This window comes from Labeo rohita, chromosome 5 (assembly GCF_022985175.1).
Source record: "Labeo rohita strain BAU-BD-2019 chromosome 5, IGBB_LRoh.1.0, whole genome shotgun sequence".
NCBI lineage: Eukaryota > Metazoa > Chordata > Actinopteri > Cypriniformes > Cyprinidae > Labeo > Labeo rohita.
In genome coordinates this window covers 2119830-2138730 of record NC_066873.1, presented here as the reverse complement: position 1 = coordinate 2138730, position 18901 = coordinate 2119830, and the positions used below count along the sequence as shown (strand labels likewise).

Genomic DNA, 18901 nt, shown 5'->3' with positions numbered 1-18901 from the left:
TTTATTTAAGATGTGACAATGATGCCAATAATTTGGCTTTTTATCCAAAAATTTTAGAGCCCGATTATACAGCATTTCAATTTCTCTAATTAAAAAAATCATTAGTTTGAGACCACACTATAAGACAATATGAAATACGGGACAAAATCATTGCATGCAGGAACAGATGAGCTGTCTCGGTCGTAATATATTTCCTAATAAGTTTAAAACAGTTTAAGTTCATCTTAACTATTTTTGACAGCCTATTTATATGTTTGTCAAATTTGAGTTGTAAATCTAGAACTACTCCTAAAAAGCTAACTTCATTTACTTCCTCTATTTCTTCATTAAATACCATAATTTTTTTGTTTGTTTGTTTTTTTTGTTTTGTTTTTTTGTTTTTTTTTTCTGATTTCTTTCTATTAGAAAAACACATAAAAACTGTTTTCTTAACATTATTTTTTCTGGAGCCGTCTAGATATCTTTTCCATCTGTTCATTTAGAAGTGCAGCAACCTTAGCTGATGACTTCACAGATGTGTTTAAGCTTCATCTGCCATTTCCTGTGTGACGATTGAACTGAGAGCAATATCACCCATAAGTTTGATCATATCCTTCGTGCTTTATTATTTGATTGGATTGGCAAACGTTATACTACAGATAATCCAACAAAACAGGAATAACTATATGTTTCATGCTGTTTCATGTGCTGTGTGGAAGTATATACTGTGTAGCACTGGCTGAATTTTAAATATTCACAGTATTTTCACTATTATTTTGCTAGAAACAGTCATATTGTGACGCGGTCAACAACGGAGTCGTAGGCGGAGGATCCATTTGCGACGAGCTTTATTGTAAGCGAAGTCAAACAGGCGAGGGTCATACAATAACAAACGGGAGCAGAGCAGATAATCCACAAACAACAACGATAATCCAGGCAAGGGGTCAAAAGGCAGGCAGCAAGAATCACAAGGGGAATAAACAGTTCGGTCGGCAACGGGAAGACAATAATACAAGGAAAACGCTCAGAGTTGTTAGTATAACTAGCCAAAACTTCGCGAGGGAAAACCCGCGAAGAGAGTCTATAAATGGCCGCCAGAGGGAAGAGCACCGGGAGATACCCGGAACCGGAAGTGGGGTCCCAGGTACGGGATGATGGGAAACGTGGTTAAAAGTCCGGGGAGGGTTCCCGCTGGCGGCGGGCAGAGGGAGCCACAGAGACCGCATTGGTGACACATATTGATTCACATTACACTTTTTTCTTAATGTTTACTTATTTTCAATATTTTTGACAAGAGCTTAAAAGTCTGAGTTTTTTATATTAAAATGTGTTTGTTATATCCCCTCTCTTTTAACCCTTTTTGACAAAAAATGTCACTTGAAAAAATGTCAAATGTCACTAAAGTGTTATTTTTTATATATCTGAATAAATGTAATATAGTTTAAATTTATATTAAATGTAATAAGTTGAATATAAAAGTGCTTTTTGACCCTCTTAAGGAGGAATTCAATACTTCTTATCATGCAATTCCTCATTATTTCCTAGTTCCAATTTCCTAATTGGCACTATTTTCTTTGACGTGTAGTTAAAGCAAAATGTTAAATGTACTGACAAGTATTTATGGGGAACTAAAATACACTGTCTTTTGAAACTTGCCTTGTCCTGTATTGACATATATTTGTAATTACACATTTGTAATGATGAATTTGCAATTTAGTACAAAACATATGAACTGTAAATGTAATATCGAAGTACTTCACAGGTGCTTAAGTATGTTCTGAAAGGGTTGCTCCACTCCAAAATGAAAATTCTGTCATTAATCACTTACCCCCATGTCGTTCCAAACCCGTAAAAGCTTCGTTCGTCTTCGGAAGACAATTTAAGATATTTTTGGTGAAAACCAGGAGGTTTGTGATTGTCCCATTGACTGCCAAGTAAATACCACTGTCAAGACGCAGAAAAGTATGAAAGACATTGTCAAAATAGTCCATCTGCCATCAGTGGTTCAATCTGAATTTTATGAAGCGACGAAAATACTTTTTGTACGCAAAGAAAAAAAAACAATTTTATTTAACAATTTGTCTCCTCCTTGTCAGTGTAGTGCCATTTTGGAGACTATCCACTGGACGCAAACTGCATACGCCAGATACGCTGTTTTTGTTCAGATCAAAGCATAAATATACATAGAAACCGTATCCCTCTGGCTGACACAGAACAGTGTGCGCAGTTTGCATAAAATTCAGATTGAACCACTTATGGCAGATGGACTATTTTGACGTATCTTTCTTACTTTTCTGCGTCTTGACAGTGGTATTTACCTGGCAGGCAATGGGACAGTCACAAACCTCCCGGTTTTCATCCAAAATATCTTAAATTGTGTTCCGAAGACAAGCAAAGTTTTTACAGGTTTGGAACGTCATGGGGGTAAGTGATTAATGACAAAATTTTCATTTTGGGGTGGAGTAACCCTTTAATGGGTGTAATGTGCAATAAACCAGTCAGAGTCTCATCTCCCATTCCCTATAAAAGCCCGTTGTGCTTCCACCATGGCAGATTCGCTATTTACACGGCACTATTTGCAAGAGCAAAGACTGAACGCTTCTTCATGTACACAATAATAATCTTTTACATTGTAATCCTTTCATTTTAATGTTTATGTGCTGCTGCGTGTCCCTGTGTTGGTAATACACAGAGCGTATGCCTATAGACGTCAGTAATATGCACCTATAGGCGTATGCTCTGCATATTACTAACGTGATAAAGAAAGAAAAATACTGCACCATTGACTTTAGACCAGGTTTTAGTTGGTCAACGGTGCAATCATTTTCAGATGCCTTAAAATAGAAACGTGCCAACAATGCGCCTGAACACACCTTGTTTTCAGACCAGAATGCTCATGGGCGAACAAGTGCATTTGCTATTTAAACAACGTGGCACTGGATGTGAAAATGATAACTGCATCAGGCTGAAACAGGCAAAAAAAAAAAAAAACATTTTGAAAAATGTCTCAGTTTTTTTTTTTTTTACTTTAATCGCATGAGCAAAAAGAGTTGAAACATCCTTCAGAATATGTGGCTGCACTATGTTTTACAATACGTGCACTTACAGTGGCACTATTCCAAGAAAATGGACTAAACATAGGTTAAAGTTTGTTTTAGAGCTAGGTTTAGTATGATTACCCAGTTTTCTTTTGTGTTCAGCAGAAGAAATAAGGTCATAAAGCTAATGGTGTGGACTGTGTACCATCCCTTTAATTGTATTGTTTGTCATTTCAAAATAAAAATAGCAAAGGTATTTCAAACTGTGTCTCAGCATGGCAAGTATCTCTCATCTCAAAAATCAAACTCAGTTAACTGTAACAGTAGCTGCGACCAAAGCGAATCAGCATTGAAAGAAGGGGCACATGTGACATGTCTGATCAATCCATGTCCCATAATGTATTTTAAGAAAATGAGGTCCATTCCCTGGAACTGCTTACTCTTCAACAATTTAATCTTATAGCAACATAATCTTCTACACAGTTGGTGGTATAACGCAGCTACTCCCTTGGCTAACCTAGTAAATGCTTGCAGTGCTACAGTGTTACATTGGGAATGGAAGACTAACCATAACGTGACTCTCATTGTCTGTGATTCTACAGCATCTGAAGCGATAGCAGGCATAACAAAGGAATATTTGTAACGATATGAGACAGGAATAAGACTGGAGATGTTTCATGACATTACACTGGCAAAAAATTGAATGTAGTTAAATGTGAGTCGGCATATGCCTGTGAGATCAAATGTGTTTGCCTAATGTAATAAGCAGATCTGTGTTCATTAACATGACTGTTAGTGCCTAGGAGCTAGAACTAAAACTCAAAACACAGGACACTAAAACCCAAATACGAATGTGCAAAGATGGAGTATTGGTCCTTTGGCAGACTCTGGAGGTTTGGGTCTTGGGCCAAGTCATGGTCCAGTTTTGGTCCTCAGGGGTTCTAGTCTTGGTCAGGGTCTCAGGGGGTCTGCAATTGGTCTGGGTCTTGTGGGTCTGCTTTTGACTCCATCCCTGCTATAGACACACGTCAAGGAAACTGAACAAATTCTCCCTGTTCTTGTACTTGCAGATAATATAAAATCAATGAAATAAAATGCCACTTAAAGGGGTGCTATTATGCTTTTTCACTTTTTGAATTTTAGTCAGTGTGTGGTGTGTTTCTTTGGGCATAAAAAAGATCTACAAAGTTACAAATCTCAAAGTCCACTCCAAAGGGAGATATTTCATTTTTTAAAAAATCCCTTTTCAAGAACTACAACAAACGGCTCCTATGGACTACAACGTTTTCCACATGCAATAATGTCACAACGTGGCTAATTAGAATATCATCAAATTAAATCCCACCTACAGAAATTCAAATGGTTGGGGGGTGTGTAGGGACGAAGTGGGGGATTAGCCTAACTTTAGCAATGTAGCACGGAGAGCCGCTTCAACGAGCCGCAGCACAGCGGGTATAAACACAAGCACTGACTAGAGTGGCCACTTTAGAGCAGTAACGCACCTCAGACGTGTGCAGTACAGGGGGTCAAAACACATGCCGAAGCCTCGATCTACTCCGGTCTTGCAGCGTCGGAGCCGTAACGCACCGCAGACGTGTGCAGTGTGTGGTAAGAGATTTATTCATCATACAGTGTAGATAGCTTCACTTATAATGCCAGTGTTTTTTTTTAATGCATAAACTTGCACTAGAATAGGCTAGGATAATCAGTGATGATGTTCTTTGATAATATTAGGCTGCTTTTATAGCCTTATGCTGGAGCTGGTTTCAGGCAATGAAACTAAGTATGTAAATAATTAAATAAATTAGCACAATCTCGCAGGCTGACGATAGGACCCAACACTACTGTAGCGCATTATTTACACACACTCCATGCATCCTAGGTGTATATGACTTCCTTCTTTCAGACGAATCGGAGTTATATTAAAATTTATCCTGGCACTCCCAAGCTTTAGAACGGCATAGACGGGTGTTTCTCTTCATCAGTCCAAAACAAGTCCAATAATATGCATCCATCCATAATAAAAAATGCCTCTAACGGCTCTGGGGGGTCAATAAAAGCCTCCTCTAGCGAATCAATGCATTTTTGTAGGAAAAATATCCATATTTAAAACGTAAGAATTACTTTAATCTAACTTGCGCTAACAGTTGTAAATAGAACTTGCTTTTTTGACAAGGGGCGTGACAGTACTGAAATACCGCCTAAGCTGTGGGACAGCTAACCAATCACAAGACATTTTGTTTTTTGGAAGGCGGGCCTTCATTAAACCCGGAACTAATCGAGCCATTTGTGCCAGGCTGGGAGAAATGTATTGTAATAATGTAAATTATGTTAAAAATAATGCGTTTTTCGAACCACCAAGCATGAAAGCATGTTCTAGTACACCCCCAAAACAACATCAAGACTTTCTAAAAGAGCATAATAGGACCCCTTTAAGTGTATTTAAATAGAGACACTTTCATGACTGTTTTTTTAACACACTTTAAAAAATGTGCTTTGTTATCATGTCAAATTAAGAGTTTAAAGTACATTTTAAATCATCATGTTGTTTTAATACTCTTTTGCATTTGTTTTGATGTCTTGACTATGTCCTGTGTGCTAGATTGCAGCTTCATCCTTACAAATATGTAATGATGTAAAACGCATGACATACAAGATTCAGTATGCCTTCGAAATGACATGAAAGTATATTTTAGTTTATCATAAATGCTTGTTGTCAGTACATTCAGCTATATGCTTCAATTATGTTTCAAAAGCCAGTAGAAATAAGTACATCTTTGTATGTAGTTTCATAATTAAGTCCTATTTAATATACGGAAACAGTACTGTAAAGTTCAGCTTTATTGCTTTTGACGTGTTGGCTAAACATTTTCGTTCATATGTTGTCTTGGATAAGTGTAAGAGATTTAATGGTAATCTTAGATATGGATTTTGTGGGGGGGATCAGAGATCAGTGTCTCTGACCTGATTGATTTCTTATCGACTAGCAGTCAGACCAGCGTTGGATCACTCACTGTTGATTATGATCTTGGGTAAGGGAGAGGATTACTGATCCAGAAGATGCTGGCCAACATCTACCCACAGCCAAATGAACAGACGGACCCAGCACACATTCACTTCTTTTGCCCATATTTTGCATCATACTAATCATTAGCCAAAACAGCAGTAAATCGTCATTTGTTTTTACCTAAAAATACAACAAAATTCCAAAAATGTATTTCCAATTTTTTTTTTTTACTGGTTACACTGTATACTTCTTTAAAGTAAAACAAAAGAGCATTAAAACATTTAGTCTTTTGTTAAAAACGATATTTAAACAGTAATTTAAAAATGTACTTCAGCATAACACCTTTCATTTGACATTAGAACAAAGTGCACTTTTTAAAAGTGTATTTAATTGTGTTATGAAAAATGTAGTCATGGAAGTGTTTCTCTTGGGTGGCCTCTTATTTCATTAAAATTATATTATCTTCAAGTACAGTAAATGTACTGTACTTTTAAGACATGAAGTACACTACAAGTACACATTCAATACAGTTAAGTCAGCTCCCCCATTACGGTAGAATAATGGAAACAGAGGAGGAGATGGGGAGGTGGAGGGATGCCAGAAGAACTGACGCTAGGACGGTGCAATGAGTGCTGCTTATATAGGCTCATAATGATGATTGACAGGACTGAATGATTAGGCTCCTCCCAAACCTACGTTTGGAACTTCATTAAAAAATGGCCGCCTGAAGATCTAAACCTTCTAATGTTAAAACGTATTCTACGTATTAGTGTTTCTTTACAGCACACACAGCACCTGCAATCATCCATTATATTTACACAAGGACAGATGAGCATGTTAAACATGCAAATCACTGCAAGCCACTTCAAGTCTGCAGGAACTGATATAAAAATCTAACATATGGTTTGTGAATAATTTTCTGGCTAATACAGAGCGCTGGCTAAGGACGCTGCTGCATAACCTCTCTCTGTGACAAGCACAACTGCGATATTCACAGATGATGTGCTATCAGACGCATATGTTTCTTAATGGCCTTCATCTCCCAGTGCATGAAAATGAAATGCTAGCTTTTTTAATCAGAACAATTAGGGGTCATTAGCATAATTATAGCTGTTGTTATTCTGAATGTCATTAATGGTTTTACACAGCAAGTGTATTCTAATATGTTGGTATACATGCCTTACATTTGAAAAAAAAAAAAAATGCATGTGGGTGCATTTAACTGCATTTATACAGGGATGCTCTAAATAACATGCTATCTACTACTAATTATCAAATTCACCAGTAAAGAAAACCATTATTGTTACACACAGTACATGCTGTTTAAAAAATAGCAGCGTGCAGTATTACTCAGTATTATTCTAGTACTCTATCCTGCACATGCTCCTGATCAGTGACAAAGAGAGAGATTTGGTGAGAATCTCTTCACCTTACCTGCTTGAAACAGGTTTTGACATGAAAGCACAGTGACCACGAAATGAGGTTACAGTGCCTTTGTGTCTATATTCATTAAAAACTGAGATGACAGTTTACTGAGAAAACTCCACAAAAACAATCTTCCTCTATTCACCTGCCAACTTCCACCCTCTGGCTAACAATCTCCTGTCCTTTATACACCATTGGCACAGCTGCTCAACAGACCACACTCCAATAATAACATGATGATAACTAGATTAAAAAAAGTTCACCAAGGCAAACTTTGAAGTTGGCTTAAGTAAGCCTGGCCAAAAGTCTGAAGTATTTTGAAAAGATTGAATTCTGAAGGTTTTAAGGCCATGCAGACTATAAGACATACAGATAGAATGACAGAATGAACGATAGATAGATAGATAGATAGATAGATAGATAGATAGAACGATAAATAGATAGACCAACAGAGTGATATATAGAATGATAGATAGATAGATAGATAGATAGATAGAGACAGACAGGGGTGTTACTATGTGGTTACTAAATAATTCTGGTGGTTGCTAGGGTAAACAGGCAGAAAGATAGATGGGAGTTTAAAAGCATATCAAATGTCTAGTGAGTGTTTCTCAAGCCAGCATAATGACATCCATCTCACTTTCCAACACTTTCCACTAGTGCATGTGTGTGTGTGTGTGAGATGTCTTCGAGGAGTCTGTCCACAGTCTGTCCAAAAAGTCACTTGACCACACGGAGCAACACACATCAAGTGAGTGTCTGTCCAACATGGAAAACAGCCAAGCAGAGTTTGCGTGAGGTCCAGGTGATCTGATGGAGTGATGTGCAGCAAAGTGGAAACTCATTTAAATAATGGCTCAGCAATCTCTGAGAAAGATCCGTGAACGATCCGTGGGTGTGAGTCTGAGGCTGAGATTAGCACAACACACGCTCACACAAACATATTTCACAGCGAAACAACATATTCAATGAGAAGAAATGTGATGTCGTACTGGATTTTATCCACCCAGAATTGATTAGACCATGAAAAGTGGGCATTTCTACAATACTGAAACCAATCACAATACAAGTTTGCAGTGGAACAGCTATACTAGCCCTTTGAAAAAAGGTGTCATGATCATCCTGTGTTTTTGTTTTTTTTCGTCAGGATAACATGCACTCATGTATCATGCAGGGATGTGTATGAAGAGGTAAGCAGGGTCAATTCTGATTCCATGTTGACTTAAAAGGATAAATCAGCATTGCCTCATGTTCTAATAATAGCATCCCTCAGACAGTAACTCGTGACCTTTAAAGACTTAATGGACAGCAAGGATTGTCCAGCTGTGAAATATGTGCTTGTGTGTGCTGTATAATTGCATTCTACAGAATACACCTAATCTAGATAACACACTCACACACATATAGTTTAGCTATAGTAGAGAACTCCATCAACCAACTTAATGTTTACATTTCCTGAGGAAAATGCCACAATTCTAGATTGTTGCGAGCGACTGCCGGAGTGTTGCTATGCTGTTGCTAAGGTGTTTGGAGTAGCACATTGCTGTGTGGCAGTTAAGAGTTTTCTGAGAGGTTGCTAAAGCATTGCTGGATGGTTGCTTTCAAATCAAAAGAGACGACACTTATAATATTCTCTAATATTCACTGTAAAATGCGATGATTGAAATGTAACTGTCAATTACCACATGCGGTGAAAAACTAATGATCACAGTTTATGTCATTTTACTGTGAAATACTGTCAAATATATGGGTTTTACAAATTAAAAATGATGAGTTATCGTACAATTTACAGTAAATACAGTAAAAGGACATTCCCAGAAGTCCCTGTGTGATGATATATGAATATATGTTTTTTAAATAGCACTGCTTCTTATTTTTGATAGCAATAATGCATATTAGGATGTTTTGTGTTACGTTATCTGTTCTTTAGATGTTTAAGCATCCGGCATGTTTATTTGGCAGGCCACTTATAATGAACTCTGATTCATCATATGGCTTCATATTTTACCACCTGTATTATTATAGTTGCTGTCACTACTTTTTAATGTAAAAAGCAATTTTTTAATATTATATCAAATAATTAAATACACTTAAGAGGTGTAAAATATACAGGCTAAAATATGCCATCCTTTAAAACATTGTCAGTTTTGACTGAATTTCAGGCTGCCATTTTTTAATGAAGTTCCAAACGTAGGTTTGGGAGGAGCCTAATTGTTCAGTCCTGTCAATCATCATTATGAGCCTATATAAGCAGCACTCATTGCACTGTCTCAGCGTCAATTCTTCTGGCATCTCTCCACCTCCCCATCTCCTCCTCTGTTTCCACTATTCTACTGTAATCGGGGAGCTGAATGCAGAGCTCAAGCTGAGCTTCGGGTTCGAGTCTCCATTGAGGACAGCAAGCCAAGTTTGTTTACCATAAAAGTGCCCACATTTCAGATTTTTGAAAATGATGTTTCATGCAGTGTGTAACACAGCTCTAAGTGAATAAAAGCATCCTGCAAAGTTTTAAATCTGAAAGTGCACCATGTATGAAGTTACTGTCTTTCAAAAGAAAGAGTCGATTCCGCCGTTTCAAGTTCATGTCAACATGAAATATTAGCATATTGCATGCCCACTTTTTGCACATGCAGACCTGGGAAAACTTGAACCTCCTCTCCCTCAAACACCATAGTGGATTCCTGTGGATAGCATCATGTCGAGAAGACGCTGTGCTCTGCACTGTGAGTGTAAGTCCGTTAGGGTACAGTTAGGGTATGTTGAAAAACTCCTATCTCATTTTCTCCTCCAATTTTAAAATCATCCTTCATTGCTGAAGAAGTACTAACCCAGTGTTTACAAATTGAACATGCAAGGAGGGTCAAACACACTTTAACAAAAAGGTTAAACAGCAATGTAGGACAATTTTGAGGTTGAGGAGAAAATGAGTTGGGAGTTTTTCAGCATACCCTAACTGTGTTGAACCGGAGTGCACAGAGTTCACATGCACATCACAGAGCTAGACAAGATGAGCGTTTGTGGTTAAAAAGTGTATAAATTATCTTTTTTTTTTTAAGAAAATGACCAATTGTTTCACTAGATGAGATCTTTATTTCTCGGCTGGGATCGTTTAGAGTTGAATTAAAACTCCATTTTTTGCACCACTGAAGTCCACTATATGAAGAAAAATCCTGGTATGTTTTCCTCAAAAAATTAATTTCTTTGTGACTGAGAGAAAAAAGACATATCTTGGATGAGATGGTGGTGAGTAAATTATCAGGACATTTTTATTCTGAAAGTGGAGTAATTGTTGATCGCATGTAATCTGTAGCATGCAAAATACGTATTTAGTTGTGTGTGTTGTATTCGCTCTGTACAGCTTGTAGCAATATCTGTTCGCTTGCAGTTGTCTCGAAATGTGTCATTGAATTGTCCAGATTTGGGCTACTGCACATAACATGACTGTTTGGGTGTTTAATGTAGTGGTGATGGGCGTTCCATTTCCGACATGCACTGCACGCAGTAGACCAATCACAACAGACTGGGTCATCGGACCAATCACCACAGATTAGCGTCACACAAAGAAAGGAATGAATAGTTGAGCGAATCATTTGGGAGTCGTTGAGCAAATAAGGTAAAAATAAATGCATATTTATTTTTTACCAAAACCCCCAAAATCTCCCAAAAAATATGAACCTTTCATATTCCATAACAGGGGCACTTTAACCATCAGGACTGGATGGGCAGGCGATCTCATGAACTGTAAATTGAACATGATATCTTTTACAGTGTAGATATGTCTTGAAACCATCCACTTTTTTATCATCGGCCAAACACAAATCGCAAGTCAGATTACTAAAAAAAATAAGTAACTCATAAATAAGTTTCTTCTGGCAAGTTGTGTGTTCTGTGTGTCAAGGTATGAGAGCTTATTGTACTACATAATATACTGAAATGTACTAAACACTGAAGACATTAGACAAACTAGTCAATAATGCAAGCAAAGGAGGCGATTCCACGCCTGCCCCCTTGACATCCAGTTTGCCATTCATTCAACTCTGCCACAAGCACTGAAGTGAGCACACACGCACTCAGTATTAAAGCGGCTGTCAGTGGGCCCTCATGAATCTTTAAAGAAGCCATAAAACATCAGCCAGCACAGAATAACCCAGTCCCGGCCTGAGCTGCCACCCAACAGGTGGTGTTACACACATACACACACGCCACTTCCACCTGTCTCACCTGTATTTCATGCTACTGTGTCGTCCAATAGCCTCCTTCATGTGGGCGTGGCCTTGAGGCAGGGGCCGGGACCCCGATGCGTCCCGTGTTTTGACCGAGCTCTGAGGGGCGTAGTTGCCATTTCCCCCCTGTCCGCTCCCTCTTTCACCTCCTCCTCCACCTCCTCCACCTCCCCCTCCGCTGCTGCTGCCCCCTGGTGGAGGGGCAGTTCGCAGGCCGCACAGCCGGTCCTCGCTGCGGCTCTTCAGATTGTGCTCCGTACAAGCGAATGAGACCTGCATCCTGACCGGCTCTCACACACTTGTGACACTTGTGTGTTTGAGTTGAGCAGACTGGATCACTTTGTGTCTGTGGTCAGATAGATAGATAGATAGATAGATGCACAGGGCAAACCTGTACTCAAGTCAGGTCTTGCACCTGCCGGCACCAACTTGCAGCTGTTGCGCGGAGGGCGCGCGTCCAAACGCAACCCTAACGCGGTGGGGTGCGTGTTTATGTCGCCAGGCAAAAAGTCACGACTGGCTGCTGTCCAGGCCTTTAATGTGCCGCTGCGTGCACAGTCTGTCTATGCAGTCGCCCACTGCACTTCTCCAATACCCGGATCGACGCAACTTGAAGACGCTCCTCGCCGTGTTGAGGCATTCCTCTGCAGAATCCGGGTGGTCTCTCTGTGCGAGGCGGGGGACCTCCTCAAAATGCGGAACCACCCATCTACACCGGGTTTCCACCGACGGGATGCGCAACAGCCGGTGCCGCTTCACCTAATGGCACTGAAGCTCAGCTACGCGGTGGTCGAACGCGACTGCAGAGACGCGCGTATACGCGCACGCTTGTGTTCAAGCGCGTCTGGCCATCTCCTCGTCTACAGTCGTACGAAGACAAATTCGCGCACGCAACCACGCGTTTGGTTGTGATGGTCACTATCTGACACACAGCGCGCCCTCACACGCTCGACACACGGCAGCAAATGTCGCGCTGCTTTTCTGACGCGTAATTATTGCCATGGTGATCATCGCACGCGATCAAAAGAGAGTTTGACAGCTCCGCAGTGTCCATATTCCATCGTCACATCTGGCTATATTAGCCGGTACGTCGCGTCATGAAGGCGGTATAACGACGGAAGGCTGTCGGTGGAGATGCGAAGGGAATTGTGCATCCGTTCAGAGCGACAGAGCCATCAAACGCGATACTGCCAACTCAGAACCCAATGAAACCCTCTGTGATCCCCCACCCTCTCTTTCTCTCTCTCTCTCTCTCTCTCTCTCTCGGATTTCCATTGTGATTAATGTGTGAATTGAGCAGGACCACTGCGGAATAATCACGTTATTGTTTGGGTTAGAACTTGACACACACACACACACACACACACACACACATCCACCCACACACAATATTTTACATTACTCTATTGCTGAAATATATGTATAGGCAGCAAAACTAAAATAATACAAAAATGTTCTAAAGGTTACAATAAATTAGAATGAAAAACATTTAAAAATCTGTACTTAGATCAAGTAGATCAAAACAGGAGTTTCCAAACCAGAAATCTGCCATTCAGACTCTCAGTCAGCCTCTGGTCCCCTCTAAAATAATGCTATATTTCACTAAGCCTGTAGGCCTATATTCAATCTTAGCAAATACATCACAGTTACTTTCAAACATAAACTAGCCAAATTCAATTAAAAAAAGATTTAGAAATAAAATCGAAATATATATTTTTATATTTTTATTTTTAAATTAACATTACAAAATATTAGTTAAAAAAATCATCTATTTCCATAATTTTTCATCTCTTAAAACATCAGTTTGTCACATAAATGTTTAATATACACTAGGAAATATTTTACAATCTCTGGACACAATCTACAAACACAAAACAAAGGAATGAGAGATCAAGGGAAATATCAAAGTTGCAAGCATTTGGTGCATCGGTCGTTAAATGGATGTTGAAATGTGGGGGGAAAATGCAACATATGTACGGATGAATTTCTCACATTAACATCTACAATGTGAACTTTGAAAATAGATATGATAAACATGATTTCCGTTCTGTCACCAGTGGAGTTTTGGTTCCTTGCCGCTGTCGCCTCTGGCTTGCTTAGTTGGGGACACTTAATTTCAAGCTGAATGATGTCATCATTGAATTCAAAGATGAACTGCCCTTAACTGAAAAATTGAGTGTTTACAGTAGCCCTTTTGGATTATTGTTGCACTATTTCCTATCTAATACTGTACAGTCGCTTTGTCACAATCTGTATTGTTAAAAGCGCTATATAAATAAAGGTCACTTGACTTGATTAAGTATGAATAACATAAAAATGCAAACAATGAAAATATGACTTGAACACAAATTGTAACTCACACACACTTTGAAACAAACTTCAAGAACATTCTTTGCCAAGTCTGACACAAATATGAATAACAGAAACATGCCCTTGGTTTTTCTCACAAGATGCTTCAGAAGGCCAAGGGTGGTTTTTAGAGTCAGATGTTTGTGCTTCTGTTGCTGATGGATGCTGCTATTGTAACATCTGCACTGAACCACCTCTCTGATTACCGACCACAGGTAAAGGAGACGAAACCTCAAAAATATTTACACCAAACCATCCTGAAAAATGCTGAATCAGTATGAAACTGCAGCTGTTTCAGGAGACATGTAAGTATTCCTGCATTCTGAACCGTGGGAGTTATGCGTGTTGTTCAACTGACTGTTGAAATGGAGCAACATTTGTACACTGTCATGCAGCTATAGCATGTTTTTTAAAGCTGTACTCAGTGGATCAGGGCGCACAGAGACTGCTGCCAACCAATCAGGGCGAGGCAGTGCAGAGGAGGCAGCCAGTGACAGTGCAGCGCAGCTGTGCTGTGTAGCGAACATGGGGGGAATAGAACAAATCTGCGCTCATCAGAGAACATCTGCATGCAGTCCAGAGCCAGAGAGAGAGCGAGAGGGAGAGAGAGAGAGATGGGGGTGTAGCTCCATGTCACTCAATTCATTTTCTTTCTGACAATGCAAATGAACCAAAATGAACCTCTTTAAGGAACTGTCCAGGGTTCTGAAATGCTCCAAAAATGCCAGATCAGCATGCATTTACAATTAATCAGCAATTAAAAGCGGAATCTCTTATTTTAAAAAAGACACCAGGAAGTATATACTTAATATTTATATGGTAAAATGTAATTTCTTGTGATGGAAAAGCTGAGTTTTCAGTAGCCATTTCCCCAGCCTCCACTGTCACATGATTCTTTAAAAATCATTCCAATATGCTGATTTACTCTTTTGAGAATAGTGAACTCATCATCTTCAAGAAGACTGTTTGAGATGATTTAAGATTTATGATATGATACATTATCCTTCTGAAAGTAGCCATCACAAGATGGGACACTGGTCATACAGGCATGGATATGGTCAGCAACAATACTCGGGTATGGCTTTTAAATGATGTTCAGTTGGTACTAAGAGGCCTAAAATGTGTGCCAACAAAATATCCCCACACCATTACACTAGCAGCAGCCTGAACCGGTGATACAAGGCTGGATGGATTCACGCTTCGTGTTGTTTATGCCAAATTCTGACCCTACCATCCAGCAGACATTAAGACTCATCACAGCAGGCAACCATTTTCCAATCTTCTATTGTCCAGTGTTGGTGAGCCTGTGTGAATTGTAGCTTCAGTTTCCTGCAGTAGCTCGTCTGCATCAAGAGTTGTTGTGTTGTGCATTCGGAGATGCTCTTCTGCAGACCTTGATTGGTACGAGTGGTTATTTGAGTTACTGTTGCCTTTCTATCAGCTCAAACCAGTCTGGTCATTCTCTTCAGACCTCTGGCATCAACAAAGCATTTTCGCCCACAGAACTGCTAGTGGATCATTTTTCGCACCATTCTATGTGAACACTAGAGATGGTTGTGCATGGAAATCCCAGTAGATCAGCAGTTTCTGAAATACTCAGATAAGCCCACCTGACAACAACAGCCATGCCACGTTCAAAGTCACTTAAATCACCTTTCTTCCCATTCTCATGCTCAGCTTGAACTTCAGCATATCAGCTTGACCATATGTACATGCCTAAATGCATTGAGTTTCTACCATGTGATTGGCTGATACAAGCAGCTGAACAGCTGTATCTAATAAACTGGCCAGTGAGACAACCCCGCCCCCCTCCCCCCTTGCAATTTCCACCCAGCACAAAAGTAGCCCAGTTGCATTCTAAGGGGTAAGATACACTTTTTTTTGGCAGGGTTCCCCTGGAAAAATGTGAATTTCAGGAGCTAAATATCATGTTATTGGGGTCGCTTCAACCCGCAGATATGAAAAACAACTCACAGCAACAGTGCTAAAGTAGCCCAATTCCACAGTAAAACCGCAGACTTGGCAACAAAGATACACACACATTATGGACAAAAGTACTGAGATGCCTTGAGCATTACACCAACAGGGACTATAATGACATTGCATTCTAAATACACAGATATTAATATGGAGTTGGTTCCCCTTTGCAGCTATAACACCTTCCACTCTTCTGAAGGGTTTCGACAACATTTGTGAGTCTTTCTGTGGGAATGTTTTCCCATTCATTCAGTAGAGCATTCATTTTGTTCTCAAGAATTCTGTAAGACAACCATGTCTTTATAGACCTTGCTTTGTGCATTGGGGCTTAGTCATCCTGGAGTAAAAAAGGCCCTACCCCAAACAAGTTGAAAGCATAGCAAAATGTCCATAATGTCAAAATTAGGACTGCCCTTGACCAAAGATATTTCTGGTCGACTAGTAGTTGTTCATTTTAAGCATTAGACAACTTTAGTCGCATGTTTATTAATAAACCATATAAATCATAATAATGAGCCTTTAATTGCTTAAATAGACTAATGGGCGCTCAAGCACACACATAAAGCTTGCCACAGCACACCAGCAGAAGTAATGATTATGAGTGTGTCAGGGAAAAACAGTAAGGAGGCTGCATTAACAGTTTAATAATTTATTGATAAACTAGTACTTTCTTTGTTTTCGTCTTAAGAAATTAAATCGGCGACACTCTCATCACCTCCACAGTAGTAATGCGCCTGTATGCATGTTTCATACGGATTACTTTATCTGAGATTATTTGTTTTCCATTTGAATTGGTTCATTTGAAACTAGAAAAAAATGATCTCTATAGATATATTTTTCATGTCTGTAAGACAAGTATAGACAGAGTTTTGAAGTTTCACGCTTGAGACAGAGACGGCAGAAAGTGCATCCTGCCTGCTTTCGTTATTTTACAAAAGTGCAGCGTTTCGTTGTTATTCTAAAAGCAACCAAATACACATAGACTCTTAACAGATTCGAAAGATGTCTATTAATTTTATCTGGATGACCAAAAATGTATTTTAAGAGCAAGTGAGCGCACTGCCGCCACCATTTGTCATGCAGTGAGCACGCTGCTATTCAGCTCCCACACTCCGCACAGACACTTCAATAGCGCACATTTTTTACTTACATATTGATAAGCCATATTTGAGGTCGATAAATGATAGGTGAGTGTTTGGATGTCCTTCCCGATGTACTGTATTACTACATAGACCAGCCATTAACGATCTGTCCGTCACAGACTGTGTGACTTTGCCACTTTCTGGGAAAATTTCTTTTCTGTGGCTAAGAGACTATTACATTTTTGGTCGACCAAGCCTCTTCTCGTCGACTAACGGTTAGCCGACTATTAGGGGGCAGCCCGAGTCAAGATGTCCCTTTCTAAGCCCAACCCCCTGTGTGATTGGTCCCTCCACAGAACAGGTTTCCACCGCTCCAGAGTCCAGTGGTTTGGGTGCTTTCCTACTCCATCCATTGGCATTGCACTTGGAGATGGAGCTGCTCCATGGAAATCCATTCCATCAAGCTCCCGCCACACAGTTTTCATGCTGATATTGATGCCAGTGGAATCAGCAAAGCGTTGGTGACTTTTACACACCATTTACCTCAGTGCTCGGTGACCCGCTCTGTGATTTTACATGGTCTTCTGCTTCATGGCTGAGTTGCTGCTGTTCCTAAAAGCTTCCAATTTCCAATAATACCACAACAGTTGACCATGGAAAATCTAGCAAGGACGACATTTCACAAATTGGTAGGTTTGAAAGGTTGCACCCTATCACAGTACCATGGCTGAGCTCTGCAGAACCACCCATTTCTTTTACAAAAGTTTGTAAATGCATATCTAGTCCGGACACACTTTTAACCAGCCTGCACAGCCAATATCATCATGACTACTTTATGTTTTAAATATTATGTTATATGGTAATAAGAAAGCAATTATTTACATTTGTTATGTTCATGACAATTAAGGTGGGTGAGTGCACTGACAAGAAAATACTAAATTATTATTTCTTACCTTTTTAATTTTGTATTTTGAGATAAAGTATGATATGGACATGGCATCATTTGTAAGATTTACTCTCAAAAAAAAAAGAAAAAAGAAACATTAGATGTTGTTCTGCTCAAACTGGCCATGTTATAAGCCGATGTGTGCAGCAATGCTGTGATTAAGGTGTTCACAGCTGTGTCAGAGGTGATCCATGAATTTTCACTGCTGTGTCCCTGAGCAAGCCACTAAAATAAAGCTCATCGTATCCCTATTGTACTTCTGTTAGGCTTCAGATAGTTGTCTCAGCTGCAAACAACGTGAGGTGCGGTGACTGAACATGTGCTTTGTGGAATCAGAGCACAAAGCACCTGGTTTGCGAATTAGTCCATATGGCGTTAGAAGGATGGAAAGAAAGACAGAATATGCCCTCTTATTTGCCTGTAAGGTGTGTCCTACTAAAAGCATAATTAAGATATAATTGCAAATTAATTGGCAGAAAATGACAAAAGTAGGTCTCGACTGATAGCGTGAAGGGATTTATCAGAGGACGTAAAGCTCCACTTTCTTTCTTGATCTAATTTCAAAGAGTAAAACCGCATTAAACAAAGAGTGAAAAACAATTTAATTCTCATTTGCTTTCCTTCAATAAATCTGTTGCATGGCCTCCAGTGGACAGCAAAGAGAACTGCATGTCAATTATTCATGGGAGTAAGAATATGTTTTTCAAAAGAGGAGAACTGGAAACAGATCGCTGTCCCCCCTGGAGAGACAGAGCTTTTAAGTGCTTCCATCTGGAGAAAACACAATATGCGATAATATAAAAGCATACACAGATACACACACGTGCGCAGACGCTTCAAACAGCGGCGTATGCAGTCAGACAAATGCTGCACAA

General features: G+C 39.6%; 1 protein-coding gene across 3 annotated transcripts in view; it reads right to left on the bottom strand.

Annotated features, from left to right (window-relative positions):
• The window catches only part of LOC127165564 (voltage-gated potassium channel subunit beta-3), a 53850-nt gene that overhangs the window by 26399 nt on the left and 8550 nt on the right, over window positions 1-18901 (bottom strand). The window contains exon 1 of one of the 3 annotated variants that reach the window (XM_051110312.1): window positions 11671-12891. The exons of 1 other annotated variant lie outside the window; for it this stretch is intronic. In XM_051110312.1, coding sequence (XP_050966269.1) covers window positions 11671-11951 — 281 coding nt within the window. In that variant the 5' untranslated portion in view covers window positions 11952-12891. Of the gene's footprint in view, window positions 1-1807; window positions 2087-11670; window positions 12892-18901 lie in introns of those variants that run through there. One more of the 3 variants, XM_051110313.1, reaches the window with a different exon arrangement.